This window comes from Zeugodacus cucurbitae, chromosome 4 (assembly GCF_028554725.1).
Source record: "Zeugodacus cucurbitae isolate PBARC_wt_2022May chromosome 4, idZeuCucr1.2, whole genome shotgun sequence".
Taxonomy (NCBI): Eukaryota; Metazoa; Arthropoda; class Insecta; order Diptera; family Tephritidae; genus Zeugodacus; species Zeugodacus cucurbitae.
The window spans coordinates 53,171,980-53,186,687 of record NC_071669.1 but is presented as its reverse complement, the minus strand read 5'-3'; the positions used below and the strand labels follow the sequence as shown (position 1 = coordinate 53,186,687).

General features: G+C 36.9%; 4 protein-coding genes across 6 annotated transcripts in view; 3 read left to right on the top strand and 1 right to left on the bottom strand.

Moving 5' to 3' along the window:
- The window catches only part of LOC105211059 (merozoite surface protein 2), a 196,169-nt gene extending 192,672 nt beyond the window's left edge, over positions 1-3,497 (top strand). For all 3 annotated transcript variants that reach the window (XM_054229601.1, XM_054229602.1, XM_011182327.3), the window contains 2 exons: positions 2,605-2,832; positions 2,921-3,497. In XM_054229601.1, the coding sequence (XP_054085576.1) occupies positions 2,605-2,832; positions 2,921-2,952 (260 nt within the window). In that variant the 3' untranslated portion in view covers positions 2,953-3,497. The remainder of the gene's footprint in view (positions 1-2,604; positions 2,833-2,920) is intronic.
- Positions 3,498-3,895: 398 nt separating this feature from the next.
- Positions 3,896-6,359, bottom strand: LOC105211058 (ATP-dependent RNA helicase p62-like). Its single transcript, XM_011182326.3, has 3 exons — positions 5,958-6,359; positions 4,891-5,666; positions 3,896-4,815 (listed from the first exon to the last, which is right to left on the bottom strand). Exons 1-3 carry the CDS (start codon positions 6,166-6,168, stop codon positions 3,940-3,942), a joined length of 1,863 nt encoding a protein of 620 aa, XP_011180628.1. The 5' UTR covers positions 6,169-6,359; the 3' UTR covers positions 3,896-3,939.
- A 302-nt stretch (positions 6,360-6,661) lies between these two features.
- On the top strand, positions 6,662-8,143 carry LOC105211060 (EEF1A lysine methyltransferase 2). The gene is made up of 2 exons (XM_011182328.3): positions 6,662-7,725; positions 7,888-8,143. Exon 1 carries the CDS (start codon positions 6,794-6,796, stop codon positions 7,448-7,450), a length of 657 nt encoding a protein of 218 aa, XP_011180630.1. The 5' UTR covers positions 6,662-6,793; the 3' UTR covers positions 7,451-7,725; positions 7,888-8,143.
- LOC105211062 (staphylococcal nuclease domain-containing protein 1) lies at positions 7,975-14,391 on the top strand. Its single transcript, XM_011182330.3, has 4 exons — positions 7,975-8,295; positions 9,949-10,786; positions 11,175-12,613; positions 13,038-14,391. The coding sequence occupies exons 1-4, from the start codon at positions 8,200-8,202 to the stop codon at positions 13,449-13,451; spliced, it is 2,787 nt and encodes a 928-aa protein (XP_011180632.1). The 5' UTR covers positions 7,975-8,199; the 3' UTR covers positions 13,452-14,391.
- Positions 14,392-14,708: the final 317 nt, after the last annotated feature.

The following is a 14,708-nucleotide window of genomic DNA, read 5'->3' as shown; positions in this document are numbered from 1 at the left end:
TATATTTTAGATTTTAGATTTTAGATTTTAGATTTTAGATTTTAGATTTTAGATTTTAGATTTTAGATTTTAGATTTTAGATTTTAGATTTTAGATTTTAGATTTCAGATTTTTGATTTTAGATTTTTGATTTTTGATTTTTGATTTTTGATTTTTGGTTTTAGATTTTAGATTTCAGATTTTAGATTTCAGATTTTATATTTTAGATTTTTGATTTTAGATTTTTGATTTTTGATTTTTGATTCTTGATTTTTAATTTTTGATTTCTGATTTTTGATTTTAGATTTTAGATTTCAGATTTTAGATTTCAGATTTTATATTTTAGATTTTAGATTTTAGATTTTAGATTTAAGATTTAAGATTTAAGATTTAAGATTTAAGATTTAAGATTTTAGATTTTAGATTTTAGATTTTATATTTTAGATTTTAGATTTTAGATTTTAGATTTTAGATTTTAGATTTTAGATTTTAGATTTTAGATTTTAGATTTTAGATTTTAGATTTTAAATATAGACTCCGAGAAACTGGGATTTGTGGACTTACAATGAACTTCAAAGTTCGACACTTTAAAAGAGACCACTACCGAGTTCTTCATATATCAAAACAGATCAGGCAGTTTCATTAAAAACTGTGTGGTTCGAGACTGATCTTTGTCCGACTAGTTGGAGTAGTTGCTCTGGTCCTATGTATTTATTGCATAATTTTTCGCCACCGTTAATATTCCTTTGCATATGTATTTGTTTTGTTTGAATATGTGTGTCTGCACGCGCGCTTGCTCTAATTAAATTGACTGTGCTAACGGTTAGAAGCAGCCATAGCAGCGCATAGCCTCAATACTTGTATGTGGAACCGCAGTAGCTCAATGCCTCACTGCACTTGCCACTTTACAGCTTTTGCTCACTTTACCGCGCACGCTGACACACTTATACATGTACATGCGGCATGTATGTGTGTACTTTTAAGCTCGTCTATATGTAGTTATACGCTGCATTTTAACGGTGACAAAAGTTTGCTCTTCAAGCGACTGCGTCATGCCACATGCATATACATGTGTGTGTGTGCGACTTTCACTTTTTGTGGCTACCCCCAATTAAAATTGTAAAATTGTATTTCATTTACTTTTTTCCGCAGATTTTAGTTTTTTCTGTTTTGCACAAAGGCACATTCTCACAGGCATTTGTGTAATTGCAGTAGACGCTTGACGCAGCGGAAGCTTAAGAAAACCAAATTTTTGCTCTTCATATCCTCGTTTTGTGGAATTATGTGGCCGACAGTGGAACTGCAGCCAGCGCGCAGTTCATTTTCCTTTCAAATGTATGAAAATATGGCGCATTTCCGTTAGATTCTATGTATTGTGGCATTCGCCGAATGAAAAGTTTACCTTAAAGCGGATGTAGGAGAGTACAAAGCAAGCGTCATTTTCAGCATAATTTTGTTGTTATAACTGAGTATATACTACATACAGATGTTCAGTAATTATGCGTTATAGACAATATATTGGTTCTAATTTGGTCAGTTGTTGTACTGTTACTTTTTTTTCACTCTTTGTTGCAAATAATCACAAAGGACAAACTTAATGAAACCTAGGCTGCTCTCTCTTTCTGGAATAAACTTCATAAGTTATACTTCCTTAGGCTCTACTGCGGTTATAGCCGAGTCCACAACAGCTCGCCATTCATTCCTCCTTTTAACAGTTTGGCGCCAATTGATAATACCAAGTGAAGCTGTGTCCTTCTCCACCTGGTCCTTCCAACAGAGTGAAGGTCTTCCTCTTACTCGAATTCCACCAGCGGGTACTTCATCGAACGCTTTCAGAGCTGGAGCACTTGCGACCATTCGAACAACATTGCCTAGTCAGCGTAGCCGCTGTCTTTTTATTCGCTGGACTATGTCTATGTCGTCGTATAAATCGTACAGCGCATCATTCCATCCTCGGCGGTATTCGCCGTTGCCAATATTTAAGGGACCGTAAATCTTCCGCAAGACCTATCTCTCGACCTAGTGCCATCTAATCGGTTGTTGACAGCGTCCACGCTTCTGAGGGATGAGGAACTTGTAGAGTTTGATTTTGGTTCGTCGAGAGAGAACTATACTTTTCAATTGCCTACTCAGTCCAAAATACCTATTGCCAAGATTGATAAGTAGGCTATGATTTCTAGGCTGACATTGTTACTGCTGTTAAAACTTGTGCCAAGATAGACGAAATGCCGAAAGTTATGACTGTCAACAGTGACGTGGGACCCAAGACGCGAATGCGCTGACTATTTGTTTCATGACAGAAGATATTTCGTCTTGGCCTCGTTCAACACCAGACCCATGCGCTACGCTTCCTTTTACAGTCTGGAAAAGCAGAACTAATTAATTTACATCCTTTGGACGGAGTCCATAGCGGAGACCATTCCGGCTACTTAGACTCGACTGTCATGAGAACGGTTCTTTAACCTCTCTTAAAGAACTTTAGCATACTGTCAAATAATTTAATAGATTCTAAGCGATTATGAATATATTTTAAATAGATTTATGTAATTTTAAGCATTCTTTTATTTCTTCAATCTGCACTTTTTTCCAATTTTAATATTTCACTATAATTTCTTGCATTAACAGCGTGCCGTTATGAAAAGGGTGCCTGGTCAGAATGTCTTAATGGTCAAATGACAAGACAAGATAAATTGAAATCGACCACAACAAATAATCCGACCGCTGCTACTGACACCGCCGATGCCAATGCCGATTCGAGCTGTGAACCGATGCGCAAAATCACCAAGAGATGTAATGTCGGCGGCGCTAAGATGGCAAATAAGTCCAATAAGGAGCGCAAGCATAAGGATAAAGGTAAATTACGAAGATAGAATTGGGAAAAATTTCCAAAAAAATATTTTTTAGTGTTTCAAGTTTAAATATCTTCTCCTCCTCATTCCAGCACAACGCCGAACACAACAGCAGGGTCAGTGAGAAGAGTTACATTAACGAGCAGAAAACAAAATATCAAAAATGTGCTAAGAGGCGCAAGGGCACACGATTTTTAAATTAAAATATCATAATTTTAACATTTATTTTTAAAATTGAAAGCAAAACACGAATTAGTGTTTACTTAAAAATACATACATATATACATTCTATATAATAAAGTATTAAGTTCTAAATTCATAGAGCGTGCAGAACGTGTAGTAGAGAGCAAAGGCGTTCTTACATTTAAATTACCTTAATATATTTACATACATACATACATACATTGTACATGTATTTGCACAACAAATTAGAATAAAACAAATTTCTTTGAAATAAAAATAATAAGACTTTATTTTTCAATTTTTTTCTTTCTTTATTTTCTGCTTTAGCATTTGCTGTTGGTAGCTTCATTTCCATTCATTCATTTCATGTACATATATAAATGTTAGGTATATAAGAATTTAAAAGGAAGAAAAATGTACATATGGTATTTATATATGTGCACTCTTTTCATTTTTTTTTTCATTTGTATACAAAGCGTTAACTTTCTCTCCTCCACTTGCCTTAACGTAAATGCCAAGGGTATGCTGCTTTAGTAAAATAGATATGCCGAAAATATGCCAAAAATGAGTCAAGTCTGCGCGGTTGTTGCATCCAAAACGGTGTTTAAATTCGAAAGTAATTACAGTTTACAATTGCACCATGTAAACCGATGACTTCTTTGTATGGATGGACGAGCAAACTGCCGCCGGTTGATGCTACACCGCATGTACATCAGCCCCAAAGTGATGCGGACTTTTAAGATGTGCGCGCTTTGCTAATTTCATACTTCTTTGCTTTAAGAAACGTTTGCGAAATTCGAAATTTGAAAACGAAATTAATGGGAATTCATTTTTTACACTGTATGTTCTGTATATCATTAAATCAAACTCTTTCAGTTGACGAGTTATCTCCATTTTTACACAATTGTCTTTACACCAGGCGTTGTCTCTAATGACGCGAATTGTAGCTACGCGATCTCGAACCGCCAGCAGATAAATTTCCATTCGAGTAGCCACCACCTGCAGCAGCACCACCACTACTGCCACCATAACCACCACTACCGCTATGACTACCAATCATCGCAGCAGCGCCACGATAGCCATTACCATAACCGGCGGAACCGCCAGAATTAGTATGTCCGCTCATGCCACCACCCGAATTGAATGCACTACCACTACCACCACCAACACCGCCGCCACGTCTGCTCGTTGACATATTGCCACCGCCACCACTATTGCCATTTCCTCCACGACCGCCACGATTGCGCCCACCACCCGAGCCAGAACTTCGTGCTATATACTCCAATTCGGGATTTACATTTTGGTTAGCTTCGCGCAGTATCTCAATTAGTGCACGCGCACATTTGGCGTTTTTGCGTGTGAAAAATGCATACGATGTACCTGTGGAATGTTTACGCCCGGTACGACCGATTCGATGTATATAGTCTTCAGACGATTGTGGAAAGTCGAAATTTATGACATATTTAATGCCGTCGACGTCTAAACCGCGCGCTGCCACATCGGTTGCGACTAAAATATTCGAGCGTCCACTACGAAATTCGGCCAATACATTATCGCGATCGACTTGTGATTTATCGCCATGTATGGAACCGACGCGTACACCAAAGCCATTGATAAAGCGCGACAATTCATCTACTTTCTTCTTTGTTGCAACGAATATGATAATTTTACCCGGTGTATGTGACTGATCGTAGATGTGAGAAAGTAAATCTTTCAGTTTTGTGCCTTTATCGTGCTCATTGCAAACGTCGACATATTGGCGTATATTGTGATTTGCCGATAACTCTAATGAACCAATATTGACCTATAAAGTAAAAATAAAATTATATAATGAAAAATATGCAAATAAAATGGATTTAGAAAAAAGAAAAATACTAACCTGTATGTACGAACCGAGAAAGTCCTCAGCCAGTTGTCGCACCTCTTTTGGCCATGTGGCGCTCCACATTAGAATTTGTCTGTCTGGTCGTATTTGTCCGAGAATTTTCCGTATTTGCGGCTCAAAACCCATGTCAAGCATTCGATCCGCTTCATCCAACACTAAGTAAGTGCAGCGTCTCAAATTTGTAACGCCAGTTGCTAAGAAATCCAGCAGTCTTCCCGGTGTGGCAATTACAATTTCTACGCCACGTTCCAAATCATTCGCTTGTTTGCCTTTTGGCGCACCACCAAATATACATGTATTACGCACGTAAACGCTCGAACCAAAATCATTTGCCACTGTTTGTATTTGTTGTGCCAATTCTCGTGTTGGCGCCAAAACAAGTGCAATGGGTCCATCGCCGCGTTGCAATGGTGGTTGATTATTTATATGTACTATAGCGGGAAGAATGAAAGCTAGAGTTTTTCCAGAGCCTGTTTTAGCAATTCCGACGAGATTGCATCCGCTCATTGCAATTGGCCATGCTTGTGCTTGTATAGGAGTGGGCTCCGTATAGCGCTGACGTCTGATCTCGTTGAGGCAATAATCGGGGAAGCAGGCTTCGTCGAAGTATTGTATTGGATTGGGTGCTGGACCACGAACTGTTATTTGGTGTGCTGCCCGGTACCTTTCGACGTCTTGAGGTAGGCAATTTCGCGTTTTTGGATGTTCTTGGTAGAAGTTTTTCTGGAAAGGCGGCAGGCGTACGTCTGACCAGTTTACTGTGCGTAGTCCTATAAATCAAAGTTGATTAAATACATTTTTCATATCAACAATCAGTTTTGTAACCCACAAAAATTTTAACAAACGATGCATTTTTTATATTACTTTTCCCCTCAAATTTAAAATTTTGAATTTATTTCCTGATTGAAAAAGCAAAACCTGGTAGTTTTAGAAAATATAATATTCTATAATATAAGGTATGCATTTTTTATATGATATTAATAGCTCATTATTATTTTTGATATGTTACTTTCGGCACACCCTATAGATATATGAATAAGTAATACATATCATGCACTTACCGGCGAAATCATTGTTGTTACCGCTACCTCCTCCACCACCTCGTCGACCACGTTCATCATAGCGCTTCTCTACACGTCCAGAACGTATACCATCATCACGTCCTCTGCCACCTCCACCTCTGCCACGCCCACCATCGCGCATACTACCACTTCCACTACCTCCACCACCTCTTCCATTTTCACGACGATTGCCAATCCGGCGTTGAGGCATTTCTTTAATATACACTTCAATTTTAACGTTCACACTTGTTACACAACCTCCTTATTAATTCGGCACCCTTTCTTAACAAACAAAAGATAATATTTATGGGTTTTAACCAGCTATTATTATTTTTCTAATTGCCAACAAATATATCCAAAACAGCGCAGAGAAAATATTTTGGCATTTTTTGGGAACTGTTCGGAAAGCGTAAAGTAGATAAGCAAAATTCGCAATAGACGCCTCAAAAATAAAAACTTAAACCTAAACTAGAATTCTTGCGAATGCGAACCGAAATTTTAAAACGGCAAAACTATCAACTCGGATAAACTAAATATGTTAATAGCCTTTTCATAGTATTTATATTAATTTTATTAAATTAAATCTTTAAACAAACACAATATTTGTGTATATAAACAACTGCACTATAATAAATTAAATATGTACTGAAGAGTGTTACTTAGAAAAGGTTTGCAACCATGGAGATCTGAATAATACTATTGTGAATAATATAATTATTATGAACCGGCACTATAACTTTATATTTGTAAATAAATTCATTGCACGTGCATAAACATTGCATTTTATAAACAATTAATTAATGTGAAATAAAATATTCTAAAAATTAGTTTGCAAAATGTCTGTAGAGGAGTTAAGCGGTTCCGAACTTGGTACCAAAAACTATTGGGATAGCAGCTACAACCAAGAAATTGCCAATTATAAAAATCATGGAGACGTGGGAACAATTTGGTTCGATGAAGACTCTCAAATCCGTATCATAAATTGGATATTGAAGCAAGATACATTGAGTGATGATATCAGTATAGTGGATATGGGCTGCGGCAACGGTATGCTTTTAATAGAATTAGCTCGAGAAGGATTTTCCAATTTACTTGGTGTGGACTACTCAGATGGTGCTATTGAATTAGCTAAGCAAATAGCCAAAGATCAAGATTTAAACATTCGATATCAAGTTGCGGATTTATTGAATACAGAAGTCTGCCGACAACAACTAGGAACCTTCGGAATCGTCCACGACAAAGGTACCTACGACGCCATCAGTTTATGTCCAGACAATCCAAAAGAGAAACGTGACACATACCTTAACACAGTTCATAGCCTTATGGATGAAAACAGTTTATTCATTTTAACATCTTGCAATTGGACAGAAGATGAGCTCTTAATTAGTTTGGCAGATAAATTCATTAAAAAATGTTCAATTCCGACACCAACCTTTAAATTTGGTGGCAAAATCGGTAGTGTGGTCACTTCGATGGTTTTTACAAAAAAATGAATTAAATAAAAATTGTGTTGCATATAGTTTTATATAATAATATATTTTAATATTTTGAATAATAAAACCTCTTCATTTACAAAAAAACTAGAAATGAATTCATTTTTATTTACAAGTTCATCCAAATTTACACACATACAAATGTAAATCTGTGTTCAGACACGTCTAGCTTTCGTAGCCTTTGTGCTCTTCGTCTTCCATATAAAATTTGACATTCCTCTTCATTTTGAAATTCTTAAAATGGTTGCACTTACTTTGTGATAAAGTATTTCTACGTAAGTAATTTCTTAATTTATGTATATAATATGCACATCAGCAGTACAACAAGATGACCTTAGGTTTATTGAAGAATCTAATTTAAAATGCGTGTAATATTCAATTTGAAAATGTCAGCTAAATATATTAAAAATTCATTATATTAATTTCTGTTGTGTTAGCAACTCTACTGTTTATGACGTCACATGACACCTCTCCAATATTTGACGTTTGTTCGTATTCGTTGCACTTAGCTCTGTCAAACCGAAGCGAAATTTCACGGGCGGTGGTGTGTTCGTACTCGTGCAAACGTGGAACGGACGAAGCAGAAGCAGATAGGTGGACATCGAGTTCAAGCAGAATAATAATTTTTTCCGCGTTTTCAATTATATTTTAATTGCCGAAAGCAAGAAAAAAGTTCATTAAATAGCGCATTCGCTATAAATTGTCAGTGCAAAACACCCGCTATAAAAAGTAACTGAAAATTCAAGAAAATGAGTGGACCCGCATCGACAAGTCCAGCCACGGCGACAAATAAGGATGGTGATTCCGCGTCATCGGCACCAAAACGCCGTGGTATTGTGAAACAGGTTAGTAGACATAATTTTAAAATCTTAAGTTTTCTTAATATATTGTCTAGACATGGGTTTTGAATTAAATTTGTAAAATATTAGTGAAGATTTTCATATAAGGGACGGTAAGAAAAAGTGAATGAAATTGAAGGCAGCATGCTGACGACAAACGAATAACGCCGACAGAGCTGCTTTTATGTACGTGTGAATGCGATATGTATATAGGCAATAAAAAGTGAGTGAGCAGTACAAACAGTAATACACGAAATGAAAGTTTCATGGAGGTGCCAACTTGGCAGATTTTGAAAGAGACTGTTGGTATTTTAATATGTGTACGCGTATATATTGAATGACTGTAGCAAGGGATTCTGCGTCAAAGACTTCGTAAACAGCCATGTATTGTTAACTATTATCCAAATTTACACAATATTTGATTTGCCGTTTGAATAGTTACTTTATTCTTTCGTTGCATTTACCTAAACAAGCATATCATTGTCGCCGTCGGCAAGCGTCGCTGCCCCTAACATCGGCGCAGCAGCAAACGTCACTGTTTTTGCTGTTCACCGCTTTCAGATTTCATAGTTCGTTTATAACCTCAATTTCGTTAGAAATGCTTTTGCCACACATACATATCTTGTAGACTACAGGACTTTTCACACGCTTCCTTTCTTTTATATAGCACCACAGTAAATAGTTGTATAGTTTTGTTGTTTAACTACCTAACAGCTTTCATATTTCACAAAATGAGGTAATGAATTCTATCTTTTCTTTCATAGGAACCCTCTTGAACAAACTTGGTTCAGAATTTAATGATCATATTTTGTATTGAGATTTCCACAGTTTACTTCACAATTTTAATACATATAAATCTGTTTGGTTATTCGATGCTTGTATAGTTTACTTGATATGGATTTCTGAAAGAGTAGTTTATTCTTATATGTGCTTTCATAACATAAACGTTTACTATACTCTATTATTTTATATGCCAAGATAATATAATAAATAATAACAATGAACAAATTTTCTTAAGTAGATTTATATTTCACATAAAATGAGTTCCCAAATTCTATGAATTTTGTTACTTTCACAGCAGCATCTGCTATAGATTTGTGAGTCGTTAATAAATGTAACAAAGGACCGGCTAAAGAATCAATATTTTTTGAATGAGTCAATTTTTATGTAAAGCAAAGTGCATATCTCCTTAATTAAATTTCAGTTGTAAATGTGAGCTAACTAATTTGTATTTCAGTAATTTCTATTTCCATTTTCAAGTACAAATACTTAAGGTTACTCATACTAAATCAAGTATTTATTATTTGAGAACTACCTAAATATGATTTTTTATAGAATAAAATTAATTTTTTAATTACAAAAAAATATATAACTCAAAAAACGAAGTTAAATATATTTTGCTATGTGTATTCCTCTGTTATTTCGAAAACACCCCTGTTGATCAACAGTACCTACACGCGATGAAATATAGATGGCGCCGAAAAATATCTTGGCTATTTCTGTTTGCAGCAAACTTCACTCACTTCATCTTTTTTCAAACACATGTGTAGTAAAGTCTCAGAATAAAAGCGAAAGGTCTATAAATTTCAATATCTACATGTTGTAATTGATTTTTTGCTAAATGTGTATAACTTATCAAATAATTTTTACTGTCAACAGGTTCTTTCTGGAGACACTGTGGTTATTCGTGCGTTAAAAGGTGCACCACCACCGGAAAAACAAATTACATTCTCGTACGTTCTTGCGCCCAAGTTAGCACGTCGTCCAGGTGCCGGAGGTGATGAAACTAAGGATGAACCATGGGCCTGGGACTCACGTGAATTCCTGAGAAAGAAACTCATTGGTGAAGAAGTTCTATTCTCGTTTGAAAAACCTGCCAATTCTAATAGGGAGTATGGTTTCGTATGGATCGGCAAGGATGCTGAAACCGGCGAAAATGTGGTTGAAACTATGGTGCGTGAAGGCTATGTGACTGTACGTCGTGAGGGAAGACCTTCCAGCGAATTGCAACGGCTTATCGAACTTGAAGATCAAGCTAAAAGCGCGAATCGTGGTAAATGGTCGCATGTGCCACCTGTTGAAAAAGTACGCCATATTAAGTGGACTCAGGAGAATCCCGCCCATGTTGTTGAATACTATGGTGGTAAACCTGTCAAAGCCATTATCGAACATGTTCGTGATGGTTCGACAGTACGTGCCTTCCTCCTGCCAGAATTCCAATATATAACATTGATGATTTCGGGCATACGTTGTCCAGGTGTGAAACTTGATGCCGATGGCAAGCCAGATTTAAGCGTGAAAATTCCTTTTGCCGATGAAGCTCGTTTCTATGTTGAGTCACGATTGCTACAACGTGAAGTAGAAATTCGTCTGGAGTCTGTAAACAATTCGAATTTCATCGGTTCGATCCTGTTCCCAAAGGGAAACATTGCCGAATCATTGCTGCGCGAGGGTTTGGCAAAATGTGTTGACTGGTCGATGGCCGTGATGAAGAGCGGTAAGTTTTAATGAAATACTTTTATCTCAAATATGTTAAGATAATCAAATCGAGGTACAGATAAACGTGTATGTAGCAAATTTTTTTAAGAAGCAAGCATCATTTTGTGTTACATAAGCACAAATTTGTAATATCATTGAACTGCTTTTGTTTAACACAATGTGATGCTAAATTAAAGACGGACTCCAAGATTTTGATGCTTTAAAATATTTAAGCAACAAGATCATTTCACCCCGTCGACATTTCGATTTAGGCACACATATATGAATAAATATTGAATTTATATACATACATGTGTTTTTAAATGTAACCTTAACGTTGAACTTACTCTTGTTTTTATAAAAATCATATTTTTATGTAAAAACTTCTATTTTCTTGTTTCAAATAGGTGCCGAGAAGTTGCGTGCTGCCGAGCGAACTGCAAAGGAGAAGCGTTTGCGCTTGTGGCAGGATTATCAGTCCAAGGCGCCTACTGTTAATGCTAAGGAGAAAGATTTCACCGGCACAGTAGTCGAAGTTTTTAACGGAGATGCCGTTAGTGTACGCCTGTCCAATGGACAAGTCAAGAAAGTGTTCTTTTCTTCGATTCGCCCACCACGCGACAACCGTTCCGTTGTCGGCGCTGATGGTGAGGTTGCTGTACCTCCACGCGGTAAGAACTACCGTCCGCTATATGAGATTCCATTTATGTTCGAAGCACGTGAATTTTTGCGTAAAAAATTGATCAACAAAAAAGTGCAATGTAACTTGGATTACATTTCGCCGGCACGCGATAATTTCCCAGAGAAATATTGTTATACCGTTAACATTGGTGGACAAAATGTTGCTGAAGCTATGGTTGCAAAGGGTTTGGCAACCTGCGTACGTCATCGTCAAGATGATGATCAACGTTCATCGGTGTACGATCAGCTTTTGGCTGCCGAAAGTCAAGCTATCAAGGGTCAAAAGGGCATGTTTGGCAAAAAGGATAACGTGCCATTGCGCATCAATGATTTAACTGTTGATCATTCCCGTATCAAAGTACAATATCTTCCATCTTGGCAACGTGCCTTACGTACCGAAGCTATTGTTGAGTTCGTCGCTAGCGGCTCGCGATTGCGTTTGTATGTGCCGAAAGATAGTTGTCTGGTAACATTCCTGTTGGCTGGCATTTCTTGTCCGCGTTCTTCACGTCCTGCATTGAGTTCCCCACACGTGCCAGCTCAAGATGGTGAACCTTATGGTGAGGAGGCGTTAGCATTCACTAGAGATCGCGTACTGCAGCGTGATGTATCTGTGCATATTGACACCACCGATAAAGCCGGTTCTTCCGTTATCGGTTGGCTGTGGACGGACAATAATGTGAACTTGTCGGTTGCATTGGTTGAGGAAGGTCTCGCTGAGGTGCACTTCAGTGCCGAAAAGTCTGAATATTATCGTCAGCTTAAGAATGCCGAAGATCGTGCCAAGGCCGCCAAGAAGAACATCTGGGCCAATTACGTCGAACAAGTCGTTGAGGAGAAACCAGTTGTCGTTGAGGAAGAGAAAGACGAGAAAGCACCCGTGGAACGTAAAGTTCATTATGAAGATGTTATCGTAACTGAGATTACAGCTGAGTTGACCTTCTTTGCACAAGCCGTGGACAATGGTGCCAAATTGGAGGCGATGATGGGCAAATTGCACGCTGAATTCCAATCCAACCCACCAATCGTGGGCGCCTACACCCCCAAGCGTGGTGATGTATGTGCAGCGCAATTTTCTGCCGACAATCAGTGGTATCGCGCTAAGATAGAGCGTGTGCAAGGCAGCAACGCTACTGTGCTTTACATCGACTACGGCAACAAGGAGGTAAGCTTATAGAAAGTTCATAGACATTGTATAAAATAAGTATTGCAAGCTCCTTAGATCTGTTACCGTTTAAAAGTGTAACGTATGAGTCATAAGTTTGCTAAATCAAAATGCGAGAAAATCGAGCAAGTCTTAAGACCATTGTGCATTGCCTAATCATTGCTTGTCATGAGCATAAACTCTATCGTCACTTTGCTGTAGCGTCATTCAATTGGATTGCTGGACGTGGTTGATGGTGTAGAAACAATATTTTTTTGTTACATAGCGCTATGACGCCACAGATAGTGAAAAGGTTGATACGTCAACGGTAGATGGTAGAGGATTAGATTATGTGTACAGTGCAGCTCGGTTATCACGCAACAATTTCACTACGAAATTTATAATATTGAATACGCCATCTAACGAATTTCTATACTATTTTCAGACTGTGCCTACAAGCCGTTTGGCAGCTCTACCACCCGGCTTCACTGGCGATAGGCCGTTCGCTACCGAGTATGCGCTAGCCTTGGTCCAACTTCCCTCCGATAATGAAGATAAGGAAGAAGCCTTACGTATATTTGCCGAGGATGTGCTCAATCGCACTGTCAAATTGAATGTTGAACTAAAACCTGCCACTGGGCCGGCATTAGCAACAGTACATGACCCAGCCACCAATGTTGACATTGGTAAACAATTGGTAGCCGATGGTTATGTGCTAGCTGAGAAGCGTCGCGAACGTAAACTCAAGGATTTGGTGGAACTGTATAGAGCTGGTCAACAAGCTGCCTTGGCTGCACATTTGGGCATCTGGAAGTATGGTGACATCACTCAGGATGATGCGCCTGAATTCAGCCGCTAAAACGGACGTGCGCGATAGCGTTTTTAATGTTTGTCTGCCACATACCCGCCCTACAAAAACAACAACAACAACATTCATAGCTACATACATACATACATGAATATATAATGGAAATGAAATTAAACTGAGGTATAAGAATACAAAAAAAAAAAAACAAAAAACTAAAAAAAATACAATTAAAAGACGAGGATTGATTCAGAAACATACTCTCGAGAAGAGTAAAATCAAGAATTGAAAACGAGCAGCGATTTAATGACTTGAAGTAAATAAACAAACAATAAAAAACAGCTCAGAATATACATGTATATTATATAACACATGTACAAAATAGAATCGCTGAAGTTGTGCAAATAAAAATTAAGACATTCACAGAATTTGTACATTGTGCAACAAAATAACGTCAGCAAATACACAATCTATATATACTCGTATACAGCTCGATTTACGATCAATGTCTCATTATACAAGTGCTGAAGTAACCATACAATCTTCGCATATAAATATATATCTACATATATATACTTCCATGGCCACAAAAATTGTAAAATAATTAATAAAATCCAAAATTTTTTATGACAAAATGTTCTATTATATGCCTAAATATATCCTAAAGCTTCCCAATATGGACGGAATTAGAGACAATTATATGAAACAGTTTAGAAGAAGTAGAAGAAGAAGCATATGTGGAAATGAAAATGAATTTCAAAATACGATTTCAATGCTGCGCACTTACGTATATCATTGCTTATGTATGCTGTTACACTACAAGAAAAAAAAACAAAAACAAAAACCATACTATTAATGAAAGCATTTCAAGTTTAACTACAAAACCAACTATTACAAACAAACAAACAAAAAATCCAACTTTTATGATTATAAATATTTTTCTTTACTATGATTTTTTATTAAAACAATGAGAAAATGCTTTTTATGAATTCAATTCAGTGTTTTTCTAAATAATAAACTACAAAATACAGTAAAAAAAATAATCACATTATAAATGCAAAATATTGAAAAAAAGAAGGAATAAATAAGTACAAGGTTGAGGGATTATGTGAAGATGAACTTTTTTGGAATGCATTGTGATAAAAGTAACCAACGTTAAATTGTGAACGCAGGGGGTGTTCTTCAATTTCCTTCGTTATCCTGATTTCATTTGTCGTATTAACATTCCGGTTCACTTTATTCAACGTTTTTAAAATTATATACATATTTGGGAAGAATTTTCGCAATTTACAACAATGTCGATTACCACAA

What these genes read in the sequence shown, in the direction of transcription:
- LOC105211058 (XM_011182326.3), bottom strand. Translation starts at nt 6,168, where the DNA reads ATGCCTCAACGCCGGATTGGCAATCGTCGTGAAAATGGAAGAGGTGGT. An exon ending in TAACAACAATGATTTCGCCG is followed by an intron (nt 5,667 to 5,957) that starts GTAAGTGCATGA and finishes TTTGATTTATAG; the next exon opens with GACTACGCACAGTAAACTGG. An exon ending in TTCTCGGTTCGTACATACAG is followed by an intron (nt 4,816 to 4,890) that starts GTTAGTATTTTT and finishes TTTACTTTATAG; the next exon opens with GTCAATATTGGTTCATTAGA.
- LOC105211060 (XM_011182328.3), top strand. Translation starts at nt 6,794, where the DNA reads ATGTCTGTAGAGGAGTTAAGCGGTTCCGAACTTGGTACCAAAAACTAT.
- LOC105211062 (XM_011182330.3), top strand. Translation starts at nt 8,200, where the DNA reads ATGAGTGGACCCGCATCGACAAGTCCAGCCACGGCGACAAATAAGGAT. An exon ending in GATGGCCGTGATGAAGAGCG is followed by an intron (nt 10,787 to 11,174) that starts GTAAGTTTTAAT and finishes TGTTTCAAATAG; the next exon opens with GTGCCGAGAAGTTGCGTGCT. An exon ending in TCGACTACGGCAACAAGGAG is followed by an intron (nt 12,614 to 13,037) that starts GTAAGCTTATAG and finishes TACTATTTTCAG; the next exon opens with ACTGTGCCTACAAGCCGTTT.